The 25,981-nt window shown below is 46.9% G+C and overlaps 1 protein-coding gene across 1 annotated transcript in view; it reads right to left on the bottom strand.

The window, feature by feature from the left end:
• The window catches only part of EZR (ezrin), a 45,529-nt gene extending 25,082 nt beyond the window's left edge, over positions 1-20,447 (bottom strand). Inside the window, exons 1-2 of the mRNA XM_018053421.1 lie at positions 20,354-20,447; positions 19,310-19,397 (exon numbers count right to left, since the gene is read on the bottom strand). Coding sequence (XP_017908910.1) covers positions 19,310-19,321 — 12 coding nt within the window. The 5' untranslated portion in view covers positions 19,322-19,397; positions 20,354-20,447. The remainder of the gene's footprint in view (positions 1-19,309; positions 19,398-20,353) is intronic.

A 25,981-nucleotide genomic window follows, 5' to 3' on the forward strand; every position in this document is an offset into this window, starting at 1 on the left:
ACAACAGTGAGGCTTTTTTAACCAGTTGTATACTAGGTCAGAATTTTAGAGTAAGATAATGTGTTTTAGGGGCTTCCCAGGTGGCTCAGTGGTAAAGGATCTGCCTGCCAACACAGGAGACCTGGGTTTGAGTCCCTGAGTGGGGAAGATCCCCTGGAGGAGGAAATGGCAACCCACTCCAGTATTCTTGCCTGGAGAATCCCATGGGCAGATGAGCCTGATGGGCTACGGTCCACAGGGTGCAAAGAAATGAACAGGGCTGAGCACACATGCACCCTGGCTCCTCCTCTGGCGAGGCGCGCAGAGGGGTGGGAAATTCACGTGAGAATCACGGGCCAGCTGGGGGACTGTTTTCATGGACAAAGGAGAAGCTCACACCTGTTTCCACATGCGCAAAGAGGGAGATGCTCCTCTCCAACCAGACGCACGATCCAGTACAGGTTCTGTTGCTCCAATGCAACCGACAGCTCTTTTCCCAATAAGGAATTAAAGGTGTTAAACCCCAATCTGGTTTTTAAAATAGACACGGAGTAACAACTCACCCTCTTAAAATGAAATAAACCTCCCGTCCCCTTGGCTCATTCCGTCCGGCAGATGGACACTCAAACACAAGGCAGACGGACAGCAGGACTGGCCTCTGAGCCCGGGCCCCCTCCCGCCCTGGCCCCCGCGGTCCCAGCCCCCAGTGTGTGGCATTCCCAGCTCAGTCCGTCGTAAAATGGAAAGACTTATCTGTAAGGGATCTTCCAAGTCTGCATTCTACAGCTTAATGACAGGAGTGGCTTCCGACACTGCACCATCCACCCCGTGGCTGGCACTTTCTGCACAACTACCTGAACCTCGAGAGGGGAAAAGGCCTGGGGGGTGGGGAGGCAGTATTCTGAGGTCACACAGCTTGAGGGTCTCGGTTTCTGTTTTCTTTGTTTAGTTAATCAAAAGGCTTTAAGGGTGTGCGGTATTCATGCAAATTGGGCCTTAGTTGAGGTTTCCCAGATTCTTCTGACTACAGAGATTTTTTTTCCCCCCACAGAGTATCGCAAAAAAGCAGCACTTTTCAGAATATACTTTGGAAAACATGATTTTTGAGCCTTCTCAGTGTAATTTTATCAAAATGGTATCTAAAATGCCTTCTAAGAGTCTGAGATACGGAAGAGAGAGTTGACGATAAAATACTATTATTTTACTTGTAACCCGTATATGTGTAAGCTGAATTTCTGGCTGTCAAATTACCTCCCTCACTAATTTCTCCTCACTTTGGTAAGGAAATCTAGTATTGCAATTTTTCCTTTGAGAAATGTCTACTTCCTGCTGAACTACTTTAAACTCAGTGTAAGAAAGATAACCTCTCCTGCCACACTTTTTACAAAATAAATTCACACTGTACTGAAGACCAAGACAGGAGGGAGAATTTCAAGACCAGTTCTTCCACAAACAAGCAGCTGCTTTACATCTTAATAGACCAACCTGGTTTAGGCGATTTAGAAGCCAGAATACTGCAGGGGAAGCAAGTTTGCAGTGATTTTACTATATACTCGGAGGAATCAGGAAACCCACTCAGAAAGGGAAATTCAAATAGTACCATTTGAATGTTTGGACTGCAGGCAGTGGACTCAGCAATAACAGATTAATCCCTATATTATCACACCTGCATTTACTCAAAATTAGTGTGAGCACAACTATCTAAGCACCACCAAGATTACGCCGAGAGCCTGACCTTTCATAATCATTTAAAATGTCAGCGCTGTTTCCAACATCCCCACCCTCTTCCAAAGTGCCACTTCAGCAGCTTCCACAGTTTTCAAATATTTGGATAAGAACCTTCAAATGCTTAGAAAGGCTCTGACAGGAAGCTGTCCGGTAAAATTTCTCCCACAAATGGGAGAATGAAAGCCCAGGAGTGTGATGAAGAAAAAAGCTTTACAACTGAAACAAACTGTAAAATCTTCAAACTTCAGGTGCTATTTTTGGTTCACGTACTGAATAATTACTGAGACGATATTGTATTTTGGTTTTTCATCCTTGAATCATCTACAACAGCTTTGTTAGAATATAACTTACATCCCATAAAAGTCACCATTTAAAATGTGCACTTCAGTGGTTTTTAGTAACTTCTCACAGTTATGCAACCAACCCACTAATTTTAGAAACATTTCATCACCCCAGAAAGAAATGCCATGCCCGCTGGCACTCACTCCCATTACTCCTTCCTCCCAGCCCTGGCAACCAAGAGTCTACTTTCTGTCCCCACAGACTTCTCTATTTTGGACACTTCATATAACAATCATTTTACCATGTGGCCTTTGGGGTCTTGCTTTTGTCACTTGACATTTTCAAGATTTATCCCTTGTATCATGTATTAGCACTCCCCCTTTTTTACTACCGAGTAATATTCCGCTACCTGGATCACTTTCATCTGTCTATTCGCTGCTGGTGGATATTTTGGGTTGCAGATCTTCCTTATTACTTGCCATGTTCTTTGGTGATGATAAATATGAAACAGCTGGAAAACAAGTCATTTGAACTAGACTATGGTCAATGTGGTATTCAAATGGATAAAAAAAAATTTAGGGGCAAAGATGAAAGAAAATGCATTTTTTTAAAACCAAAATGCAATTTAAGTATACTGTGTCATTTAAGTTGTAAATAAAAATATGCTGTGTTCTCAAGAAGGTGCCAGCTTGCCAAGCACTGACTCCTGTCCACCCCAGGGCGCCCTGGCGCTGAAGGCCACCAGGCCTGTGAGCCCCTTCCCTTTACAGACAAGGAGTGGGTGGGCAGAGGGAGCAGCCCTCCCATGGGCTGAGGGGAGAACCTAGGCTCTCTTGTTCAGGGGTCTCCCAAGCAACTCAAGTTCTTTCTCTAAGTTTTCAGCAGCAACAGTCCTGTTTTGCATTTAACTCCGATGGTATACAGCACACCATCACCAGCATTCAATAAAGTGCCCAATATCTTTTTTTAACTCAACACTACCTCTGTATTTTCCTTTTGTGGAGTCACCCCCTAAACCCCTCCAGGGCCCGTTCACCGAAGCCATGCCAGGCCTCCTTCCTGGGCACAGAGGAGGCAGGAGCGCAGCTGCTCCCCCAGGGGCCCCATGCTCCGCCAGGGGTTCTCAAACTTGAACGCACCGCAGAGTTAACCTGGAGAGCTTGTCGAGACAGCTTCCTGGGCCCTGGGCCCAGAAGTGCTGACTCAGGAGGCTGGGTGGGCCCGGCTCTTCCCCGCTCACGAGAGAGGCCACACCCAGGCAGCCCAGCTCTGGAGAAAGAGGTCTGGCTAACACTCTGAACATGAATGAGCCCCAGCTTCTTTTGGCAAGATTAACAGCTCCCCCAACCCCAGTTGGCAAGATTAAGGGCTCCCCCCACCCCAGTCTTGTTTCTGTATAACCTTTTTCACTGGGGAGGATATAGACCACTTTCAAAAGTCTTCACTGAATTTGCTACAACATTGCTTCTGCTCTGCACCCTGAGCAGGAGGGATCCATCTCCTCTCACCCTGCACCCCACCCACCACTGGAAGTGTCACCCACTGGTCGGCCAGAGACGCCCCCAAGCTTAATGTATTCATGGCTACTACTGATCCTCCACCACAGGAAAATACTCTCGACTAGGCTTTCGTTCAGTACTAGACCTGAACTCACACAGGCAGGTTTTCTTAATGAGGCTGTCTCCTCAGAGGAATCCCTGTTCTAGTCCTCTTTGCAGCCTGATCTCCTTTAAGATAAAAATCAATCTCTCTGAACAATACTCCAACTCAGTGAAGTCCCAGCATTAGCTATGCCACACAGTGGCCATTTACAAATGCTGGCTAACAGGTAACTACCCTCTGTAAATCATTACCATGAGCTCAGCAAACCTGATTAAGGAATCAGCTGAGTGTAGAAACGCAGACCTGTTTCTACCAACAGGTCGAATTCAGCCAACTTAGAAAGCAAAGCCAGAAAGCCCCAAAGGCCAAGTGATCTTTTGTTGTTTAGCTCCTCTCGGGCCACATCACTAATCCTCCTCAGATAGTCGAGGTAATGGCTGATATATTACAGATAACTTTGTTTCTATAAAATGAAGTGGTTGTCTTAGATGTTCAGTGCTGCCCCCAGTAACACTTTATTATGAACAAAATTCTACAAAATAGTTGCCATTAAAAATCCGATGACCACACTTTACATCGCTATAATTTCTAATAAGCATACAGATTTTTAGAAGTGTCCAGTGTTCTTGCCTGGAGAATCCCAGGGATGGGGGAGCCTGGTGGGCTGCTGTCTATGGGGTCGCACAGAGTCGGACACAGCTGAAGCGACTTAGCAGCAGTGTTCTGTTCATGAAAGGCAGTTGAGAAAACGCCTATGCGGTACACCATTCTTGTAAGCATAGAGAGGTCAAAACAAAAACCAGTAGGTCAAAAAAAAAGAAAACTCTGTACAGAGAGAAGACGAGTAAAACAGAAACGTGGCCTTAAAACACAAGTTTTCATTAAACGGAGTGATGTCCGCAGTAAACGGATACTGACTGCAGTGGCAGAGACATCAACTACGCTGTCAGTCCAGAGGCAGGGGTCGCTCTAAACTGCTGCCACCAACAGCAGAGGCTAATGTCACCATGCACCTGAAGGCAAGCTGGACCAGAAATTCCAGAGGCACGCGTGTAAGCTCGAGCTCTTAGCACCAGGCTTCATGTGGTTTACTGACCTTTAGAGCAGGTGTGAAGAACGGCTGAATACATCTTACTAATAATACAGCCCCATGGCAAACCTGACCGCCAGTGGGTGATAATTTTTACTGTTACTCCTTCCTTTTAAACTCAAGATAAATTATGTGTGTGTGCTTGTGCCCAGTCATGTCAGACTCTTGCAACCCCATGAACTGCAGCCCACCAGGCTCCTCTGCCCATGGAATTTTCCAGGCAAGAATCCTGGAGTGGGTTGCCATTTCCTTCTCCAGGGGACCTTTCCCAACCCAGGGACTGAACCCGTCTCCTGCATCTCCCACATTGCCAGAGAGATTACCACTGTGCCACTTGTACCCAGTCGTTATCTCCTGTCTTCTTTTTCAAGGGTAAAGAAGAGAGTCAAGGTGAAGAAACCGGCTTGTTAGGCTTAGGAAAAATTTCCAGATGCCAAAGAAAACTGGCCTTCTAGTTCCACGAACCTTGTAAAACAAAGAGTCTATGGAATTAATCAGACCACAAACTGCCAGGCAATGCAGTAAGAATTCCACACACCATCAACTGGTCAGAGGTACAACAACCCAGCTGAGACACATGGGTAGGACAGACACAAACTCGCATTCTATTAAAGTTCTCGTAGAATTGTACAATACCAGGATAATATAGCAGCCTCTTATTGCCTAGTAATAGGAATAATAAAACCATCTAACTTTAGGGCTACAAGAGCCCACTCGTGACAACTCCTGAGGAGGTCAAAGTGCTGACCTTGCTTCCTGATTCACGGATAGGCGCTATTCCTGGGACTACAAGGACAGGGGGATGCCTGTGTTGGCTGCCTCTGGTCTCCTGGAAGATCCCCTGGAGGAGGGCATGGCAACCCACTCCAGGATTCTTGCCTGGAGAATCCTATGGACAGAGAAGCCTGGTGGGCTACAGTCCATAGGGACACAACTGAAGCGAATTAGCACACACACGTACACTGATGAAAAGTCAAGTCAGATCTAAAGAGTTCAGTGTCAAATGAGCCCATGTGACTCTATTACCGACCAGGCAACGATAGGGAGAGCTTCTTGGTTCCCATCTTCAGAGGGTCAAGATGCCCTGGGGTGGGCACCTACCTTACGTTACAGAGAATTTGTATCACTTTAAGGAGTATTGGGAACTTGGAGTGGATCATGAAAACCCACACCACATACCTCTCATTTCCAAACTGCTCTCCTCCACCACCTTTGGGCTAAAGCTTACAGGGAAAAAGCTAAATTCTTAACATACTATGGATAATAACAGGGCCGAGTGAAACAAGAAAGCTGGGTCTTGGAATTTCCCTATAGCTTGTTTCAGGTATCTACATTACGCCATATTTTAGCTCCTATTTACGTTACGTAAATGTATATGCTCTAAGTAGAACGGTTAGAACAGGGAGGAAAGAAAAGTGTAAGTCGCTCAGTCATGTACGACTCTTTTGTGACCCCATGGACTGTACAGTCCATGGAATTTTCTAGGCCTAATACTGGAGTGGGTAGCCCTTCCTTCTTCACGGGATCTTCCCAACTCAGGGATCGAACCCAGGTCTCCCGCGTTGCAGGTGGATTCTTTACCAGCTGAGCCACCAGGGAAGCCCAAGAATACTGGAGAGGGTAGCCTGTCCCTTCTCCAGGGGACCTCCCCGGCCCAGGAATCGAACCGGGTCTCCTGCATTGCAGGCGGATTCTTTATCAACTGAGCTATCAGCGAAGCCACAGAGTAGCGAGGAGGGGTAACTGTTTCGTAGGATGACTCTAAATGGGTATTTAGGTAAAAGTTAGCCTGAATACCTTCTTTCAAAGGTTGAGAAACTGAGGCCTAGAAATTTCCTTACCTATTAAAAATATTTATAGTTGTATAGCTCTTAAAATGTTAGTCCTAAAGCTGTATCTTCACTGATTTTAAAATTTTGAAAAGTTTGTTATTTCCAAATTCCAGGGTGCGAAGTCTGTCAAGTCTATGGACAGATGATACAGACAGGAAAAAAGAGCTCAGATCCACTAAGACCCATCGTATTTATAAATTTTATCCATCGTATGTATAAATCTCAAGAACATGAAGTGAAATCCTGAGTCTTTCTAAAGAGCTCCTTTTCCTCTGAAAGTAGGCCACTTCCTGCCCCGAGACCCACTTCCTGTCAGCCAAGGCTGCTTAACAATACAAAAAGCGGACAAACTAGTCCTGCCTGTGCTCATAACTAGAGAAAATCCTGACCTTAGAGCTGGAAGGGAACTTTCTGAGCGTCCCACTAAGAAGGAGGGTCAGTCCCCTCCTCTACTTTAAAACCAGGGTTTTGGAAACAGTCAGTGCTATACCCTCCCCGCAGTTCACCAGCCAAGGCACTGCCTTTGGAAGGAGGAAACTGAGGCCGTGAGAAACGGCTTGCCAGCCCCCTGACAAACGCAAGCATCCTCCCTCTCATCCAAGTTCCAGGTCTCCACTGTGGGGTAACCTGGTGGGATTTCCCTACCTGCCCATGGCACGTGAAAATAATATCCGTGGCACCTGCTGGCTCTTGGTTTTTACGATCTTTTATTGGGAGCGTCTGTGAACAGGAACTGACTTCCTCTACACTGGGAATCGCATACACCCTGTGTGTTCATTGTAAACTAGACACATGGACACCACTTTCCGTAGGAAGGGCTAAAAACAGAGAGAAGGTTTACCTTTTGCAAAAGAAACTTGTATCTTCCTAGAAACACAAATAATCTATACCCACCTCTGTTCTCCCTGCTCCGGGCAGGTGAAACAGATTACCATTCGAGGTCACTTTCTCTGTATCTACTGGGCTGTGGGTTCTTGATTCTGTGATATACGTCATTTCAGCTTTACTAGGTGTGTCAAACGATTTCAGCACTGATTTAGTTCACTGAAAAGGGAGGTTAATCATATCCACAAACTTAGGATCCCATAAAAGAACGCAAAGTAAGGGACAGGGCCAAAAGGGCTATCACATGCTACAATGGTGTTTAATTCCAGGCTCATAAAACACAGGAAATTAAAGGCCTATCAACTAAACCTCATTCCACCTTGAGTGCACTGTTTTCTTAGCAAATTTATAAGTTTGTGAACAGTTTTCTAATCCAGTGGCGGGGAAAGCTTGTGAAAGAATGAAACTGTCAAAACAACGTAATTCCTTTGCTAACCTGATGTTTTAGCGAAGGGCATATGAAATAACCCACGCTAAAACCTTGTACTATTTCTTAAATAAATCCTTGCGCCTAGTTAAGGTCACATGTGCTGCGGTGTTATTACTAACTTCTACACTGGGAACAGTGTTAAACAGTATTTGTCCTGTAAGGAGCTTTGATAAGGTGTACTTGAACTTGACCAAAAAGTCTTTACTTCTACCGTCTTTCAAAAACAGAGACCCCAACCAATGGTTTTTTTTTTAAATCCAAGCTAAACAAATAAAAATAAAAATCAGCAAACAAAATCTGCTGAGTAAACCAACTTCAGTTGAACTTGTGCTTTTAAATCACTTTGTTTCTGAAATTACAGGAAGTTTATAAAAAAAAAAACTCTTCAATTTATACTTTGTCACAATCAAGCATGTTACATCTGGAGCGGGATTATAATTCCGCAGGCGGTTCCTGGACCCTGGACGGGAGTGAGGAGACCTGGAGGCTGCTTCTCAACCCCGCCCACCAGCCCCTGCAGCTCCCCCGCTGCCTCATTTCCTGCGGGTCTCACCTCCTCCCACCCCACCCCCAGTCCCAGCACAGACTGCACACTCATCTCTTCAAATGGCTGCTCAAGATTCCACGAAGTAATGCCCCACCCTCGTGTGCTCACTTCCAATTTTCAGCTTCGAGAATGCAGCTATTGAGACAATGACCTATTTCTAGTTGGGTCACCCCTTCCCCCACCAAGGAAAAAAAAAATCGTGGGAATACAGTCATAGAGGAACCAACTGGGAACAGACAGTTCTGTGTGTTTCCAAGTCACTGCAATTCTGACCTGAGTCTCCTTTAATAAAAGGTGTGTGGAGGGCGAGAGGACCCAGGTGGGGTTAAGTCAGTCCCCCATCTCATCAGAGCACCGAAGGGCTAAGAACTGCGGTTCTCCTCTGGGGGTCCAGATCCTGGGGGGATTTGGTGATTTGAAAAAGCGATGGCATCTTTCCCTTCTGCCCCTACAACATACTTTAAAAACAACAACAACAACAAAAACCAATCTTTTTATTTTGGAAAACTGAAAACTTTCACAAAAGCTCCAAGACTCCTGACTCATCCACTCTACCACTTAAAATTTTTTTTGCTGGTACATTTTAAGACCACTGTATATCACTTCACTTGTAAAAACTTCAGTATGTAGCCCTAATGGACTTTAAATATATTTTAAGCTTGAAAAGTGAAAGTGAAGTCGCTCAGTTGTGTCCGACTCTTTGCGACCCCATGGACTGTAGCCTACCAGGCTTCTCCCTCCATGGGATTTTCCAGGCAAGAGTACTGGAGTGGGTTGCTATTTCCTTCTCCAGGGGATCTTCCCGACCCAGGGATAGAACCCGGGTCTCCCGCATTCCAGGCAGACGCTATAACCTCTGAGCCACCAGGGAACCCCATTTTAAGCTTAAATACATATATATAAGCATACACAAATACAAAACCACCATGTCCCATCATAGCCCACAATTAAAAACTATTCCTTAGGTGGCGCTAGTGGTAAAGAACCTGCCTGCCAATGAAGGATAAGTAAGAGATGCAGGTTTGATCCCTGGGTCTGGAAGATCCCCTGGAGAAGGAAATGGCAACCCACTCCAGTATTCTTGTCTGGAGAATCCCATGGGCAGAGGAGCCTGGCGAGCTACAGTCCATGGGGTCGCAAAGAGTCAGATACGACTGAGCGACTTAGCACTTATTATTATTAAAGTTTAGTCAATGTTCAATGGCTCCCCAATGAACTGCCTCAAAACTATCTTTTTACAGTCAATTTATGCAAATCATACAATGCCCTCTGCAACTCTGTCACCTTATATTTCCAAACTGCCCTGTTTGGCCAGTTTCTTAATAAACATCAGGTTTTCCCCACCCTATCTCCCTATCTAAGTCCCACTTAAGAGTCCCACCCAAACAGCAATGTATTATGTAAGCAGATACTTGAACACCCAACAAGCAACATCCATAATTATGTAATCAAGGCAATGAAACAGCTTGATGAGAATACTAATATATATTTCTATAAATAAAGAGGCAGTTCCAATTTAAAACTTATGTTCTGAGCTTCTACCAAGTGATCTGTGATTCAGTTTTCTCTTTAAAAACTTGAAGAACAACGTTGGATATGTTTCTAAAACCTGTTTTACCAAAAAAACCTATTGACGTAGTAATGGTACAACAGGCAAAATATTATTCAGAAGGTGTAAATTTCACTAAAACAAATGCTTTAGAAATGATGGAAGAATCCAAGCAGGTATTGCAAATGACTATGCACTTATCACCAAACCTATTGTGAAAACAGGTTCCTGGAGAAATGTCACCTTGGCTCACGGTCCAATGCAACGGTGATTTACCAAAAAACAAAAAAAATGTCACATGCTGCTGGCTAAGTTACTCCGCTCCGGGTTTCAACTCTTCAACTAAGAAAAGAATCAGTGAAAAGGATACAAGTACCTGCACCTCTTGGCAAAGCCAGGATGAGAGCGGACCCCAGCTCCCATCACCCCCAGACAGCAGGTATCTTTCTCCACTAGAGTGTAAGGGTCTTGAAGGCAGGAATTGCCCCCCATCCTGCTCACCAACATATTCCCAGGACCGAAATAACCCAGCATACAGTAGCTTCTCTACTTGCTGAATGACAGATGAGTTTTCCGGAGGGTTGTGGTGGTATTCATTGTGGGAACAGGAGAGTAAAGGAGGCAAAAAACCTATTGAATTATTAGGCTGCTTAAGTCAGGGAAACAAAAAAGGATGCCCATCATGAGGTATGGAAGCTTTTAATCAGATCAGAATTCACTAGTTCCAAGTGGAGTGGCCACATATACACTGACCTCTGTGGTGACAAAGAGGAGACACTGCTACACAGTGCGAGGCAGGTCCTGGGACCTCATTCCCAGAGAGGAGGAAGGGCTTGGGGACAATGAGCGGCAGGCACGCTCCCTACACACCGACCCTTCTTCCCTCTATCTGCCAATGAAGCAAGCACTTAAACGTCTCTTCCAGAAGCAGATAATGACGCCCCCACCCCTAAACCACTTGGCTTCTCACTTTGGGGCCAGGAAAGACAGAAAGCAAAGAAACAAGTTTATCTGTCGCCGTTTTGCGTAGAAATAAGTGGAAGAAAACAAAGCAGTAAGGGGTGGACAGTAAGAGAAGGGGCTCTTCTTTAGCCAAAATGCTCCCAACTGGGATCAAATTATAAAACCATCTTCGCTCACTCACTCACACGTAGACAATAGTTAATTTTAAATGATCGGTGATGGAAAAAAAGCAACCCATTCATATAACATTCTCTTTCCAACTCAAATATCGGGTACAAATTGCTTTCTTTTAGCATATGCCAGAAACCTGTCATTATACAATGGCTGAGCAAATGTGACACAGGATACCACCACTTCCCTAGAGAAACAAGATCCGCAGAACACCAGCCTTGTTTAAAACATTACCACAGCGCCAGCCATGCCCGCTCCTTGGTGATGAAGCTCACAGGAAACGTCCAACTCAGGCCTGCGATGCACTGGACGCTGGCTAACAAAACAGATTCTTGGTACTTTGACAAAATAGTTTTAAAAATTGGAACCAATGGGGTGGATCCGCCTCCATACACTATTAGCTTAGTCATGAAGTAGATAGGAAGTTACATCAAAGGCTCAGCAATAATTAGTTTTATCCTAAAGCAGGGATTGGCAAATTTTTTCAGTAATGGGCCAGACAGTAAATACTTCAGGCCTTGTGGGCCATTATTTGGTGGCTGTTGTATATTATTGTTCTTACTGCTTGGAAAAACCCTTCAAATTGTAAAAACCAATCCTAGCTGGTAGCCCACAGGCAGAGGAGGCCTTTCCCTACCCCATCCAAGTGGAAACAATGCTTTACGATACCTGAAACGACAATTTTCTTATATAGACAATTTTAAATTGATCATCTCTCAGGCAAAAATAGAAAAGAACATTACGCTGTGGGTAGTAACTTCAAATCTAATAGAATGGAGAGCAAAGTCTAATGCTGCTTATTATAAAGTTTCACCCTTTATCAATAAAAGTCTGGTCAGGGTCAGAAATTTTTCATTTTGCTTACAAGGTTTGTTTTCTCAAGTATATTAGATTTTAAAAAAATAATTATTATGATAACACACTTTTTTCCATTTCCTTTGAAACAGCATTACTGTTTATCCATGGGTGTTTAAACAGGCTTGGAGGATGGAATGTGAATCGTAAAACAAGGCAAACAGTAGCAACCACTGCTGGTGCCTGAAATGCCCTTCTGCCTTTGGGCACTGGTGAACTCCTATGCATCCCTCAACACCCACCTGAGGCATCTCCCCCAGCTGGGAGGCTCTCCAGGGCATATAATATTCTGTATCTCTATTACCATACTCACCATACTGCACTGCAATTGTTTACATAATGGACTCCCCTTCAAGGCAAAAACCTCTTATTTTTATAGTCGACACCTAGCACATAAGGGCATATAATAGGGCTTCAATAAATGAGGAAGGAACCCATGTGATTTACAAGGGAATTCTGGCAATGAGAAGACATAGAGGATGAAAAAGAGCGAGTATTCCCTTTCACTAAATAACTCGAATGTTTCAGATTGCTGTTTTCCCTGGAAGATCTATTGACAAATTTCACCTGGTTTATAGCAACCCAGGGACAAAAGCCCTTAGTTTTCACTATAGGTTACACTGGGAAGTTTGTAAATTATGTTTCAAGGGAGAAGCGTACATAGGAAATTAAAGTTTACAACACTGGAAGAGAAGCTGTTTGGATTTCACAGATACAAGCTTTGTCTCAGTTTATTTTTTAAACCTTTTATTCTTTTCTTTAACTTAAAAAAATGTACTTGGTTGCACTGGATCTTAGTTGTGGCGCATGGGCTTAGTTGCTCCATAGCATGTAGGATCTTAGTTCCCTGGCCAGGGATCAAACTCGTGACCCTGCACTGCAAAACGGTTCTCTGCCACTGGACCATCAGGTAAGTCCCCTGTCTCAGTTTATTTTACATAACATTCTTTTGTTTTCTTTAACTTTCACTTTACAGATGAACAAATTAGAGGCTCACAGAAACTAAATGGCTTGCCAAAGTACAGGTAAATAGTAAATTACAAAACTATTTTTACGGTTCTTTGCATCTTTATTTTATTTGGAAAAGTTATGTACATTAATTATACTGGGCTGGCCAAAAAGTTCATTTGGGTTTCTCCATAAGATGTTAACAGAATATACATTAAGTATTTCACTTAAGTCAAAAGTCTCTAACTCATAGCACAATGTTTATTTTTCTTTCTTAAAAAAGAAAACTATTTACAGAAGTCTGGAATAAGATCTTTATTCTTTATGTCAAAAGCCATAGATAGCATGTTAGAAGCAAAATAAGGCAGCTTTCTGGTCTCTTCCATAGATATTCCATATTTAATTAGTGGTGGCAGATGCACAGAAAGCGCTGAAATTAAAAACTAATTAATTGAGTAGTTGAATCCCAAGTGTAGTTAGTACTGAAGTTAAATAAAACATAAGGGATAATTCAAAATGTATTCACTAATTTTCAAAAAAAAGACTGAATCCTACTACTTCAGATTTGAATTGAAATGTCTAATTACTGTAAGAAAGAGGTATACTGAATTATCCCAAGAATTCCCAAAGTGTCAGACTCAAAGTTTAAGTTAAAAAAAGTAAAGAATTATGTTAATTAACTAGTGTGATATTGCTTTCTTTTTCTAAAATACAAGAACTAGTAAAATTATTCAAAATGTTGTTAGAAATTATAATACTATTATTTAGGATGGTAATTAAAAGGAAAGGCCAGAAAAAAGAGGAAAAAGGAATGAGATCTCTTTGTTCCCAGCCATTTAATAGGAAATGTTGGCCTCTTTTCTCCTTTGAAAACAAAGAGCCAAAATTTGAAAGCTCGCTGGTCACTGCCAAATTAAGCTCTGCAATTGAACTCCCTGCAGAGAGAACTTCAAATCAGAGATACGCTCTGCACCATAGCTGGGCTTGCCTTTCTGCAGCCTCAGCCCCATCCAGTGATCTCCCTTTTGCCACCCTGGCCACATTCCAAACACCAATGTCGGCCCCCGTGGCGCTGGAGCTGGGACCGTGTATCCACGCCCTGAGCACCTCTTACACTGGCCATCGCTGCCCACACACAACCACCAGTATCAGCCCCACCAAGGCAGCCGCATCGCATTGCTGGGGCCCGAGGGAGAGGGACATATAAAAACTGTCCTCTTCCTATGAAACCATCGGTTCCCAGACTCTGGGAGTGCATCGGAGCCGTCTGGGGAACTTATTTAAAGCACAGACGTCCAGTCCTCCTGTCCCCAGAGATGGGGAGTCAGCAGAGGGCCCAGGAACTGTCACATGTCCAGATACTGGCGAACACCCTGAAGTGACAGTCCAGTACTAAATGAACGCTCGCTTTTAACAATGTGTGTCTACAGTGTGCATGTACACTCAGGAGAAACCTCAAAGCTGCTCGGCCACCTTTAGTTGATGTAGATTCAAAAATACTATCATTGGCGAAGTCTGGTATTTGCCAGATATTTGGCAGCGGGCCACGGTGAGAATCATGAAAGAAGGTGAGTTCTTTCATCAGTCACAGTTGCAAATTTATTAACAACATGTACCCACCAAACTCTTGGCCTCCCCTCTCACACTCGATCCTTTTCCACGCTCCTTATCTTGGAGGACAGCGTGAATGGCACCGCCATCCACCCAGCTGCGCGAGCTGGCGCCCTCTGGCCCAGCACAAACAGCCCATCACCGAGCCCCAACAAGGTCACCTCCCAAAGAGCTCCCAAACTCATCCTGTGCTCCCCACCAGGTCCTGGGGGCCACTGCCTCTCAGCACAGTGCCTCCCGCCTCCAACCCTAACTCTAACCCTAAACCTAACTCTAACACTAACCTGAAAGAAAGTGCTCAGTTGTGTCCGACTCTTTGTGACCCCGTGGACTGTAGCCCACCAGGCTCCTTAGTTCATGGAATTTTCCAGGTGAGAGTACTGGAGTGGGTTGCCATTTCCTTCTCCAGGGGATCTTCCCAACCCAAGGATCTAACCCGGATCTCCCGCATTGCAGGCAGCCACTTTACCGTCTGAGCCACCAGGGAAGCCCTATTCCTAACCCTAACCCTAAAGGCAGGTCTGACCAGGCCACCTCCTTCCAAGTCAAAACCCTTCAGAGTTTCCCTGGAGTTAAGCCCCCACGGGGCTATTTCCAGACCTTCTCCTGGAAGCCTACACTCACCTACTCTTTCCCACCGCAGGGCCTGGGTGCAAGTGGTTTCCGCGGGCGGGTGTGTCCCCACGTGGACACCCTGCACTCTAGCTTCTCAGCATAGGCAGTGCTGCTCCTGACCCCCAGCCCAGGGCTCCCCTGCAGGCACGCCTTCACACACACTCAAGTTACCCCACGACCACTGTCTGTCCCTCCCACCAGACTGGAAATCCACGGCAGCAGGGGCTGTTTCTGCATCTGCTCACCAGCCTCAACACCAGCATGGTAAACGAGTGCTGGACAAAGGGATGGGCGCACAGACCGTTCCCTGTGCCTTCCACCGGGACAAGACAGACGACAACGCCCAGCCCGCGTGTCTCACCAACACGTGGGAGAGTCTCAGCTGCCTAACTCTCCATCTGGGTGTGGTCGAGGGGGGGAGATAGAGAAAAGTGACTCCACGTGTCCTCAGTTGGGGAGGGTGGGGGGGGATGAGGGAGGTAGAAAACGTATCACTATATTCAGTAAACTCTGACCCTGTTAAGATCCTTAATGGAAAAGACTACAGAGTCAAGAGGCAAGGGCATCTCAGAAATTATCTGACGACTCTAGCACAGGGCAGGATTCCAAACACACTTTCAGTTTTTCTACTGAAGGGAGCTGATCTACTTTTACATTAGAAACTTCCATATCGGCACTTCAGGGCTAAATGGCTAAGGCATCACGGGTGCCACTGAAAGGCAGCTCAGGCTAAACTTTTCAGAAAACAGCTGAGAGCTTGGCCTTGACACAACAGCCTTTTCATCCCTAAGCCTGACTGCAGCGGCTTTCCTTCCTGCCGCCCCGGCTTTCCTTCCTGCCGCCCCGTGGGTCCTCTGTCACAACGAGGAAAGAGGGTGGGGGAGCAGGGAGGAAGCAGGAAGGGGAAGGAGCCCGCGGGTCACCTTCAGTCGACCATGGGCACACGGAGCAGGCTTCCTGAGCCACGGCCCTGAGCACCCAGCCCACGTCTCTCCCAGATGAGAGACACCAACCAGGCCAGAGCGGCCAGCTGGGCAGAGGGCGTGGTGCCTTCTGGACCTCAAACCATCCTCCTTGGCCATCCATCCGTCACAGCCCAGAGCAGCTCTGGGAAAAGCAAAACCAGACGATGGACCACAGCCCTGCAGCGCCCGGGGGACCAGCTCAGGGGACTGAGCAAGACTCCTCGGTCCGCCTGCCCAGTTCCACACTGGCTGGCTTTTCTACTCAGCTGTGTCACACGTAATCTAAGCCTCTTTCCCTCCTGGATGGCCACCAGCGAGTTTTCCAGGTCCCCTTCCCAGCATCTGCCTGAGCCTGGGCTCGGGTCCCAGACTGTAAGCTCCCTGAGGACACGATCGGTTGCAACCATCTGCGCAACAACTTTGTGCCTGGCACGCAGAAACGGGGCCAAGGTGCTCTCTGAAAGCAGACGGGCAGTCTTCTTAACAAGCAGGACCAAGAGAAAAAGCAGCAAATAGATACCATTTCCTTTATATAGTTGTTTTGCGAACAGAGTCATCATCCACTGACTATTCAGACACAATCAAAAATATTCTGCTGCCGAATTCATGGGGCCAAAGGCAGCCCAGATCCTGACTCTACAGCCAGTTTTACGATTTGCCCTCATTTGTGTTGTTAAAAATCACCATGGGAAGTCACCTACCAAAATTCTTGGTTTGGGCTTGAATAATAGGAATCAATAACTGTTCCAAGGACACACCTGCAGAGCTTGCTGAGGATGCATCCACTTTAACATCCAAGGAAGGAGCAAAAAACAACAGTAACAAAAACTAGATACACTAACAGCCTTAGATGGCCCATCAGCCAGTAAGCTCTTAAGGACCTGCAGGTGGCCCTCATGGGATCCACATGGACAAAGAGTTAAGTGCATTCATTTTACAAGGCAAAATCTCCAAGACCCTACTCCACCAAAAAGGTAGGAGGTAGAAACTTCCCATGGTCGACAGCTGTGGCTCTCATAAAAGGACACCTCACAATACCACCTGCAAATAACTGTAAATATTATATAAAACATAGTCTTTCAAAATCTTACTCTGGGTTACTGCGACCCTAACATACAAGGAGGTTACAAGTCAAGGATGGCCACTACTATCCTTCCTTAAAGAATTCAACAAATACTTTGTCAGAAAAACCTTGTTAAGTTTCTGGCCCATCGTAAAGGAACTTTAAAGCCAAATGAAATAAAAACATACCTGCCCTAAGAAAGAAAGACAGAGCCTTAAAAAGCAAGGCCATTCCCACACATGGCACAAGGGTGGACTCTGCGGACATCGTGCTAAGTGGAGTGAGCCAGTTACAGGAGGACAAACGCTGTGCAATCTCACTCACGTGGGGCACCGAGAGGAGTCAAAGGCAGAGAGACAGAAAGGAGAGGGCCGGCTGCCAGGGGCTGGAGGGAGTGGGGAGAAGGGAGTGAGTGTTTAAAGGGCACAGTTTCCGTTTGGGACGAGGAAAAAGTTCTGGAGGTGCACGGTGGTGACCACTGCACGGCAATGTGCACGTACTTAACGCCACTCAACTATACGCTTAAAAAACATTGAGATGGTCAAGCGTACGTCATGTGAACTCCACTACCAAAAAACAAACCAAAAAAACACGCACGCCAGAAAAAGAACAAAAGCCAATTACAGATCTTTATGAGAAACAAAAGTAGTGACTGACAGGAGACGGGGATACCGACTGTTATCTGAGCGATATTTTAAAAGCTGAACTCTCAACATCATTTCTTTAGTGAAAGCCACACACCAGGAAAGGTTAAGTTCCTAATCACTGCTCTGAGTAAAACAGAACAGGGCTATGCCCGGAGTAAAGCACTATGTTTAGGTCCGTTTTATACCACAGAACTGTAAAGCCTGAAGGTCATATGCCAACTACCAACTGGAAATGAAAAGAAGAATTCAGTGTAGGAAAAAAAAACTGTCTGCATCGTGAATGAATCATCTTGATGATGTAACTGAGGCGAAAGCTCTACTGGCTTCTCAATCTGTTCGCCTATGAAGGTAGTAATTTATTTAACCTAACAGTAAAACAAAACTTATAAAGTACTCCTTTCAGAGAATCTAAAATGTGATGGTAGAAAACAAAACACATAAGCACTCACTACAGAAACAACTCGTTTGAAAAACTAGAAGGTTTCTCATAAACTCCATAGGTATATGAAGTTATGTATTTTATGTATGGGGTGTATTTTCATAGGAATCTTTTATTGTAATTTTCAATGAATCCAGATATTCTCGCCACTGGGATTCAAAACTCCAAAAATCTTCAATTATCTCCTCCCCAATTATCTGGTCACCAGTTCACCTGTGTTCAAGCTGGTAGAACAGATACCACTTGCTAAGAAATGCTGCTCACAAAAAAGCTGCCTTGTTCGCCCAACTTAAATGAAAGCCGTATGAAGCCTAGGCTGGCCACCATCCCACCCGAGAGAGATTCAGGCGACACCAATCAGATTCGGGGAAACTGGGGGTAAGAGGTGCGGGCGCAGCAGCGCTAGGGGGTCAGCTGATGTTTCGGAGGTGCGCCAGGAGCCTGCTTATCAAACTCCAGGGCTGCCTGCCTTCATCTGCAATTCAAGTTCATTACCAAAGCCCTCTCTGAGATAGGAATCCTGCTGCCACCAGCAAATTCCCGGGTTAACAGAGCACGGCTTCAGTAGGATGAACTGGAACGAGGCTGCCCCCAGAGAGAGTGCCCCCCACCCCCCCCTTTAAAAGAGAGCGCCAGGGGAGGAGTTGGGGCGAGCCTGCTCCCAGACCCGGGAAGGCAGCGGGCGCGCGCCGTGGGAAGCCACCTGCCTCTCCTGCGACTCAGGCTCCTCTTCAGGGAAGAAACTTCCAGGTTGTCTTAGGACAGGGCTTTTCCACCGTCCGAAGCCGCCTAAAAGGCATTCTGATTTTTCTCAAAGATCCTAAACCCCAAGGCTCGGCGGCGGAGGGGGCTCGCAAACAAAAGGACCGTAGAGAGAAAAGCATCGCAATGTTGTTTTCTCCAAGAGTTCCACTAAGGGATGACGAGGGAGAAAGAAAGGAGACGATCCCCTCCCTGCTCCTGCACTCTCGTCCGCCTAGAAAAGAACTCTATTCTTCCCTCCGCCCCCCAAAAAACCCCGAAAAAGCCCCAAACCTTGCCCAGATAACTCCGCTTGAAAACCGTGCTCAACACATCCCGCCCTGCCCACACACACCCGGGGACTTACCGGTTTCGGCATTTTCGGTTCCGGACGGGTTTCCTCGCCTTCCTTGGAAACACGCTCTCCAACAGCAGCTGAAACGCCCTTTCCCGACCTGCAGGCGGAGGAAGCCCAGTGAGCGTGCCCAGCAGCCCTCCTACCGATCCCACAGCTCCCGCCGCTGCCGCCGCCCCGAGAATCGGCGCCCGCCCCGCGCTGCCGCTTAAGAACCGGCCGGGCGGGCGCCACGATGAGTCACCGCCCAACCTGCAATTACCACGGGCCGGGCGGGCCCAGCGCCGAGGGGGTGGCAGGGGGCGCGGCGCCGGGGGGCGGGAGCGCCGAGGCGGGGCGGGGCCGGGGCGGGGCCAGGCACCACGGGGCGGGGCCCGGGCGGCGGGGAGCGCGGTGCCGGGGGGAGGAGCTCAGGGGAGGGGTGTGGCCAGGGGCGTGGCCTGGTGGGGCGGGGCGCGGAGCCCGGGCGGAGGGGAGGGCAGAGGAGGGCAGGGGCGGGGAGCACAGAGGAGGGGAAGGGCGGGGCCGGGCGGGGCAGCTGCTGGCTAGGGGTCTCGGCTGCCGGCAGGGGGCCGGGCCGGGCCGGAACCGGGGTAATGGGGGGCTGTCCGCCGAGGAACTCCTCGGGGCGTCCCGGAAGCCCGCGGGATCCCAGAAGACGGAGAGTTTCACTTTGTGAAGCAACCGTTTACCCCAGGGCTGAAACCGCAACCGTCATCCCTTTGAGAAATACTTTGTGAAAATGGTCCCCGCCCGGACGCGGGCGCGGGGCCCGGGGGCGCGTCCACGCGGCCCGGGCTCCGCCGGCGCCCCGGAATAGGGGCCCGAGGGGCCGGGCTGGGACGCGGGAGGTCGCGCGGCGGTCACGCGGGCAGCCTCGGCTCCACCTGCCGCGTGTGTGGGCCGCGCCAGGGTCCCGCCGGTCTTGGGCTCCCGCGCCTACCGCCCCCACGGCCGGGCTGCCCGCGCCGCCACACCTGTCGTCCTGTTCCGGCCCCTCCGCCGAGCGCGCGGCGCGAACCCCGCTCCCGCCGACCCGGGCCGCGCCCCGCTCACCCGCGGCTCTTGCAGAGGACGGCTGCGCTCCAAGCGATCCGTGCGTCCGAGCAGTGCGCCCGCGGCCCGCGCTCCCGAGAGTCCCGGGCGGGGCGGGGCCCCGGGGCCGCGCCCCTGACCGCCCCGCCCGGCCCGCGAGGTGCGGCTCGCGGGGAAGATGGCCGCGGGGACCCCGGGAGGGGGCGCCCCCCGCCTCCCCCACCCTCGGAAAGACCTCCCCTCAACGCTTCTCTGTCCTTCCCCTCGCCTTCGGAGAACTTTGCTGACCTTGACTCAGCTCCCGAGGGTGGAGGAGAGGTGCGAGGTCGTCCCGCGGTGGACTGAGGGAGAGGAGGGACGTGTAAATAAGACTGCAGGGGCCGGCAGGCTGCCACCACGGAGGAGCGGGGCCTCTCGGGGTGCGGCCGTCCCCGTGGTCAGGTCATTTTGTCGTCCTCGCCCCCGGGGCCGAGACGGGATATTTTTCGAGAACCGGGGACCTGGGCCGCTGTGTCTCCCCGCGCACGTGGCCGCCTCCTCCCTCGGATTCCGCGATGATGGGCACAAGTATTAAAAGGCGCTCCATAGCCCAGCGCTCTTGGCTAAAGGACACACTTGTGGCCTCATTTGACCTGATTAACTCAAAGTTTATGGGGGGAGGGGGGAGGGGGACAGAGAATAAATCTCCTTAGAAATTCTGGGAATTATTTTTTTTTATTTTGTTTTTGCAAATGGTTCTCAAAAGGAATTAAACACAGACACGGACTTTGGTGGCCATTGGTATTTGTTGCGCAGCGATTAAGAGAGCTAACGAGAGCACGGGTACTCAAAGCCTGCTTCCCAGACTAGCAATAACAGCATCACCTGGGAACTTGAAGAAATAGAAATTCACAAGTACTTCCCAAAACCTACAGAATTAGAAACTCTCCGCTTGGGGCCCAAAGTCGGAATCTTAAAGCCCTCCAGGTGATTGTGATGTAGGCTAAGGGTTGAGGCCAGAAATTTTCCTGAATTCCTTTCCTGGTCTAACTCCCTATTTGAGTTGAATAAGTTATTTAACACTTTAACATCTGTAAAATGGCATAATTATGGCACCTATTTCATAGAGTTGTTATGAGGATTTAAGGAGTCAAGGACTTCCCTAGTGGTTCAGACGGTGAGACCCACATTCCATCCCTGGGTCAGGAAGATCCCCTGGAGAAGGGAATGGCAACCCACTCCAGTAGTCTGGCCTGGAGAATTTCATAGACAAAGGAGCCTGGTGGGCTCTAGTACTTGGGGTCACAAAGAGTTGGACACCACTGAGTGACTAGCACAACAACGAGTGGATACATGTAAGATGCCTAGAACAGTGCCTGAAACACAATAAGAGTGCAAATCTGCCCTGGCACAGAGAGCAACTAGTGACTCTGGGCAAGCACTAAACGATAAGAGTCTCTTAGGTGATGGCACCCCATTCCAGAACTCCTGCCTGGAAAATCCCATGGGCGGAAGAGCCCGATAGGCTGCAGTCCATGGGATTGTGAAGAGTCAGACACAACTGAGCGACTTCACTTTCATTTTTCACTTTCATGCATTGGAGAAGGAAATGGCAACCCACTCCGGTGTTCTTGCCTGGAGAATCCCAGGGACGGGGGAGCCTGGTGGGCTGCCGTCTATGGGGTCGCCCAGAGTGGGACACGACTGAAGCGACTTAGCAGCAGGATAGAGATACTAGTAGGACCCACTTCATGGGGTTGTAGGAATTGAATGAGGTAATGTGTGCAAAGTGTTTAGCACCATCCTGGCCTCTTAATGCCTATCCTCTCTTTGGGATGGACTGCTTTAGGGATAGCCCTTGTCTCCTATGATCCCTACCCCCACCCCTAGCTGCAGGTCCAGGGCATTTCAGACAACCAGGTGAGTAGGGAGGCCTTTTTTGAGATTTGGTCCTCAATTTGGGCAGGTCTGTTTGCTCTGAAAAAGGAACTTTTAAGAAGTAAAAATGTAAAGGGAACTGCATTAGTAAGGTAACTGAAAGGTATTTAACCTTCTAGTGATAAAACTTCAGGTTGGACATGTCATTACTCCCATGCTCTATCTCCAGTCTTATCACTGCCTGGAGCCTTAGTCATTTTTGGTCCCCAACTATACTGATAGGATATGCCTCTAATTTTTTTTTTTATCTCACCCAGGTTACAGTATTTTGTTTTAACTGGATGTTTGAAATTGCAGTAGCCTAATACCTTCTGGAGCATTTCTACACTTTACCCTTCAGGGGAATACTAAGAAATGAACTGACCTGTGGCAGTGTTGTAAAAATGAAAAAAGATCACAAGTTTTAGAAGCACACAGAGCTAAGTCAATCCTGGTTCCAACTCACAAGCTGGTCATTTTGGGCAAATCTCTTAACCTGACCGAGCTCCCACCTCTCCGTCTGTAGGCTGGAGATAATGTTTATTTCATAGTGTTCTTATGTCCCTGAGTCATACAATGTGAGCATTCAACTAACTCAAAGGCAACTTCTAGGTATAATTTTATGGCATAAGTTAAAATAGTACTTTGTAAATCAACTATATTTCAATTAAAAAAATCTACAAATAATGCTGGAGAGGGAGTGGAGAAAAAGGAACCCTCCTACACTGTTGGTGGGAATGTAAATTGGTACAGCCACTATGGGGAACAGTATGGAAGTTCCTTAAAAAAAAAACAACTAAAAATAGAGCTACCATATGACCCAGCAATCCCACTCCTGGGCATATATCCGGAAGAAACTATCATTCGAAAAGATACATTCATTCCAATATTCACTGCAGCACTATTCACAATAGCCAAGACATGGAAGCCACGTAAATGTCCACTGACAGATGAATGGGTAGAGGACATGTGGCATGTGCGTAGGTATATGTGTGTGTGTATTTGTGTGTATGTGTATATGTGTGTGTGTATGTGTGTGTGTATGTGTGTGTATGTATATATATGTTCTTTTTATGACTAAATAATATTCCATATAAAGAATGAGAAATGATGCCATTTGCAGCAATATGGATGGATCTAGAGATTATCATACTAAGTGAATTAAGCCAAAGATAAATATCATATCATATTGCTTGTATGTGAACTCTAAAAGAAAAAAAAAATTCCAAAATATAGAGACATTCACAGACATAGAAAACAAACTTATGGTTACCAAAGGGGAGAGGGAGGTGAAGGGAGGGGTAAACCAGGGTAAATCATATATGTTAGGATTAACATATATGCACTGTTATATATGAAGTAGACAACTAACAAGGACCCACTATATAGCCTATAAGGGAGAAGAAGCTGAAAACGAAGCTGAAAAGTATATATATATACTTAACTGAATCACTGTGTTGTACACCTGAAACTAATGTGATATTGTAAATCAGTTCAGTTCAGTTCAGTTGCTCAGTCGTGTCTGACTCTTTGCGACTCCATGAATCGCAGCACGCCAGGCCTCCCTGTCCATCACCAAGGAGTGGTGGCTACCTGGGCGCAGGAGGGCCTAGAGGAGCCATCCCACATGAAGCTCAGGAAGTGTGGCGGTGAGGAGATACCCCTCATCCAAGGTAAGGAGCAGTGGCTGTGCTTTGCTGGAGTAGCCGTGAAGAGATGCCCCACGCCCAAGGTAAGAGAAACCCAAGTAAGATGGTAGGTGTTGCAAGAGGGCATCAGAGGGCAGACACACTGAAACCATACTTACAGAAAGCTAGTCAATCTAATCACACTAGGACCACAGCTTCGTCTGACTCAATGAAACTAAGCCATGCCCGCGGGGCAACCCAAGACGGTCGGGCCATGGTGGAGAGGTCTGACAGAATGTGGTCTGGAGAAGGGAATGGCAAACCACTTCAGTATTCTTGCCTTGAGAACCCCATGGACAGTATGAAAAAGCAAAATGATAGGATACTGAAAGAGGAACTCCTCAGGTCAGTAGGTACCCAATATGCTACTGGAGATCAGTGGAGAAATAACTCCAGAAAGAATGAAGGGATGGAGCCAAAGCAAAAACAATACCCAGTGGTGGATGTGACTGGTGATAGAAGCAAGGTCCAATGCTGTAAAGAGGAATATTGCATAGGAACCTGGAATGTCAGGTCCATGAATCAAGGCAAATTGGAAGTGGTCAAACAAGAGATGGCAAGAGTGAACGTCGACATTCTAGGAATCATTCAGCGAACTAAAATGGACTGGAATGGGTGAATTTAACTCAGATGACCATTATATCTACTACTGTGGGCAGGAATCCCTCAGAAGAAATGGAGTAGCCATCATGGTCAACAAAAGAGTCCAAAATGCAGTACGTGGATGCAATCTCAAAAACGACAGAATGGTCTCTGTTTGTTTCCAAGGCAAACCATTCAATATCACGGTGATCCAAGTCTATGACCCAAGCAGTAACGCTGAAGAAGCTGAAGTTGAACGGTTCTATGAAGACCTACAAGACCTTTTAGAACTAACACCCAAAAAAGATGTCCTTTTCGTTATAGGGGATTGGAATGCAAAAGTAGGAAGTCAAGAAACACCTGGAGTAACAGGCAAATTTGGCCTTCGAATGCGGAATGAAGCAGAGCAAAGACTAATAGAGTTTTGCCAAGAAAATGCACTGGTCATAGCAAACACCCTCTTCCAACAACACAAGAGAAGACTCTACACATGGACATCATCAGATGGTCAACACCAAAATCAGATTGATTATATTCTTTGCAGCCAAAGATGGAGAAGCTCTACACAGTCAACAAAAACAAGACCAGGAGCTGACTGTGGCTCAGATCATGAACTCCTTATTGCCAAATTCAGACTGAAATTGTAAATCAACTATATTTTTAAAAAAAAAGTATAGAGACAAGGAATGATTGAAAAAAAGAATGGTCACTGCAAAAATTGGAAAATTATATCAATAAACTGAATCCACTATTAAAAATAAAATAGCACATCATATTTTGCATATACTTTCCTTATGTCTTACATTACTGGAAGCATTAAATCTTATAGTACATGTTACTTACTGTACAGGTTTTTATCTCCCCACAAAAACACTTATACTGTATCTTATGCTTTAAAAGGACTTTCCAAGGGTAACTTAATTTCACCTATGTTAGAAACTAGGCCCCTTCCCAACCACTGCACCCCCACCTCATCCCTGCAAGTTACACACAAAACTGAACTCCATGGTGTGCATTAGACTCACTAATGGAACCTCCTCCAGAAAACATGGGGCAATAAGTCTCAGGTGAGCCCGGGGATCTTGTCTTTAACAAGTCTCCAGGTGAGCCTGATATACTCAAAGACTGGAGAACCACTGACATAGGATGTGGCAGGAACTTGACAAATGGTACTTACCTTGCCTCACCCTTCACCCTTCTTTTGTGAAGTTATTCCCCTGGTGTGTAAGTCATGGTTTTTGTTCACATATGATAATCAGTACCGTGGAAGGAAGTGAGAAAGCCTGAAGCCAGGAGTCTTAGATACCATTCCCTACTCTCCTTAGACTAGCTATTGACCTGGTACAGCTTGCGTCTCATTTCAGGGTTTCGGTTTTTCAGCCAGAGGAGGGAAATCATACATCTACATGTGAGCCCAGCTGAAAGGCTGTTTGTTGCTAAATTGCTCAGAGTTATTCAGGCAAGGTGGCAGGAAAGTGAGTGA

The sequence above is a fragment of the Capra hircus genome, chromosome 9, assembly GCF_001704415.2.
Source record: "Capra hircus breed San Clemente chromosome 9, ASM170441v1, whole genome shotgun sequence".
Taxonomy (NCBI): Eukaryota; Metazoa; Chordata; class Mammalia; order Artiodactyla; family Bovidae; genus Capra; species Capra hircus.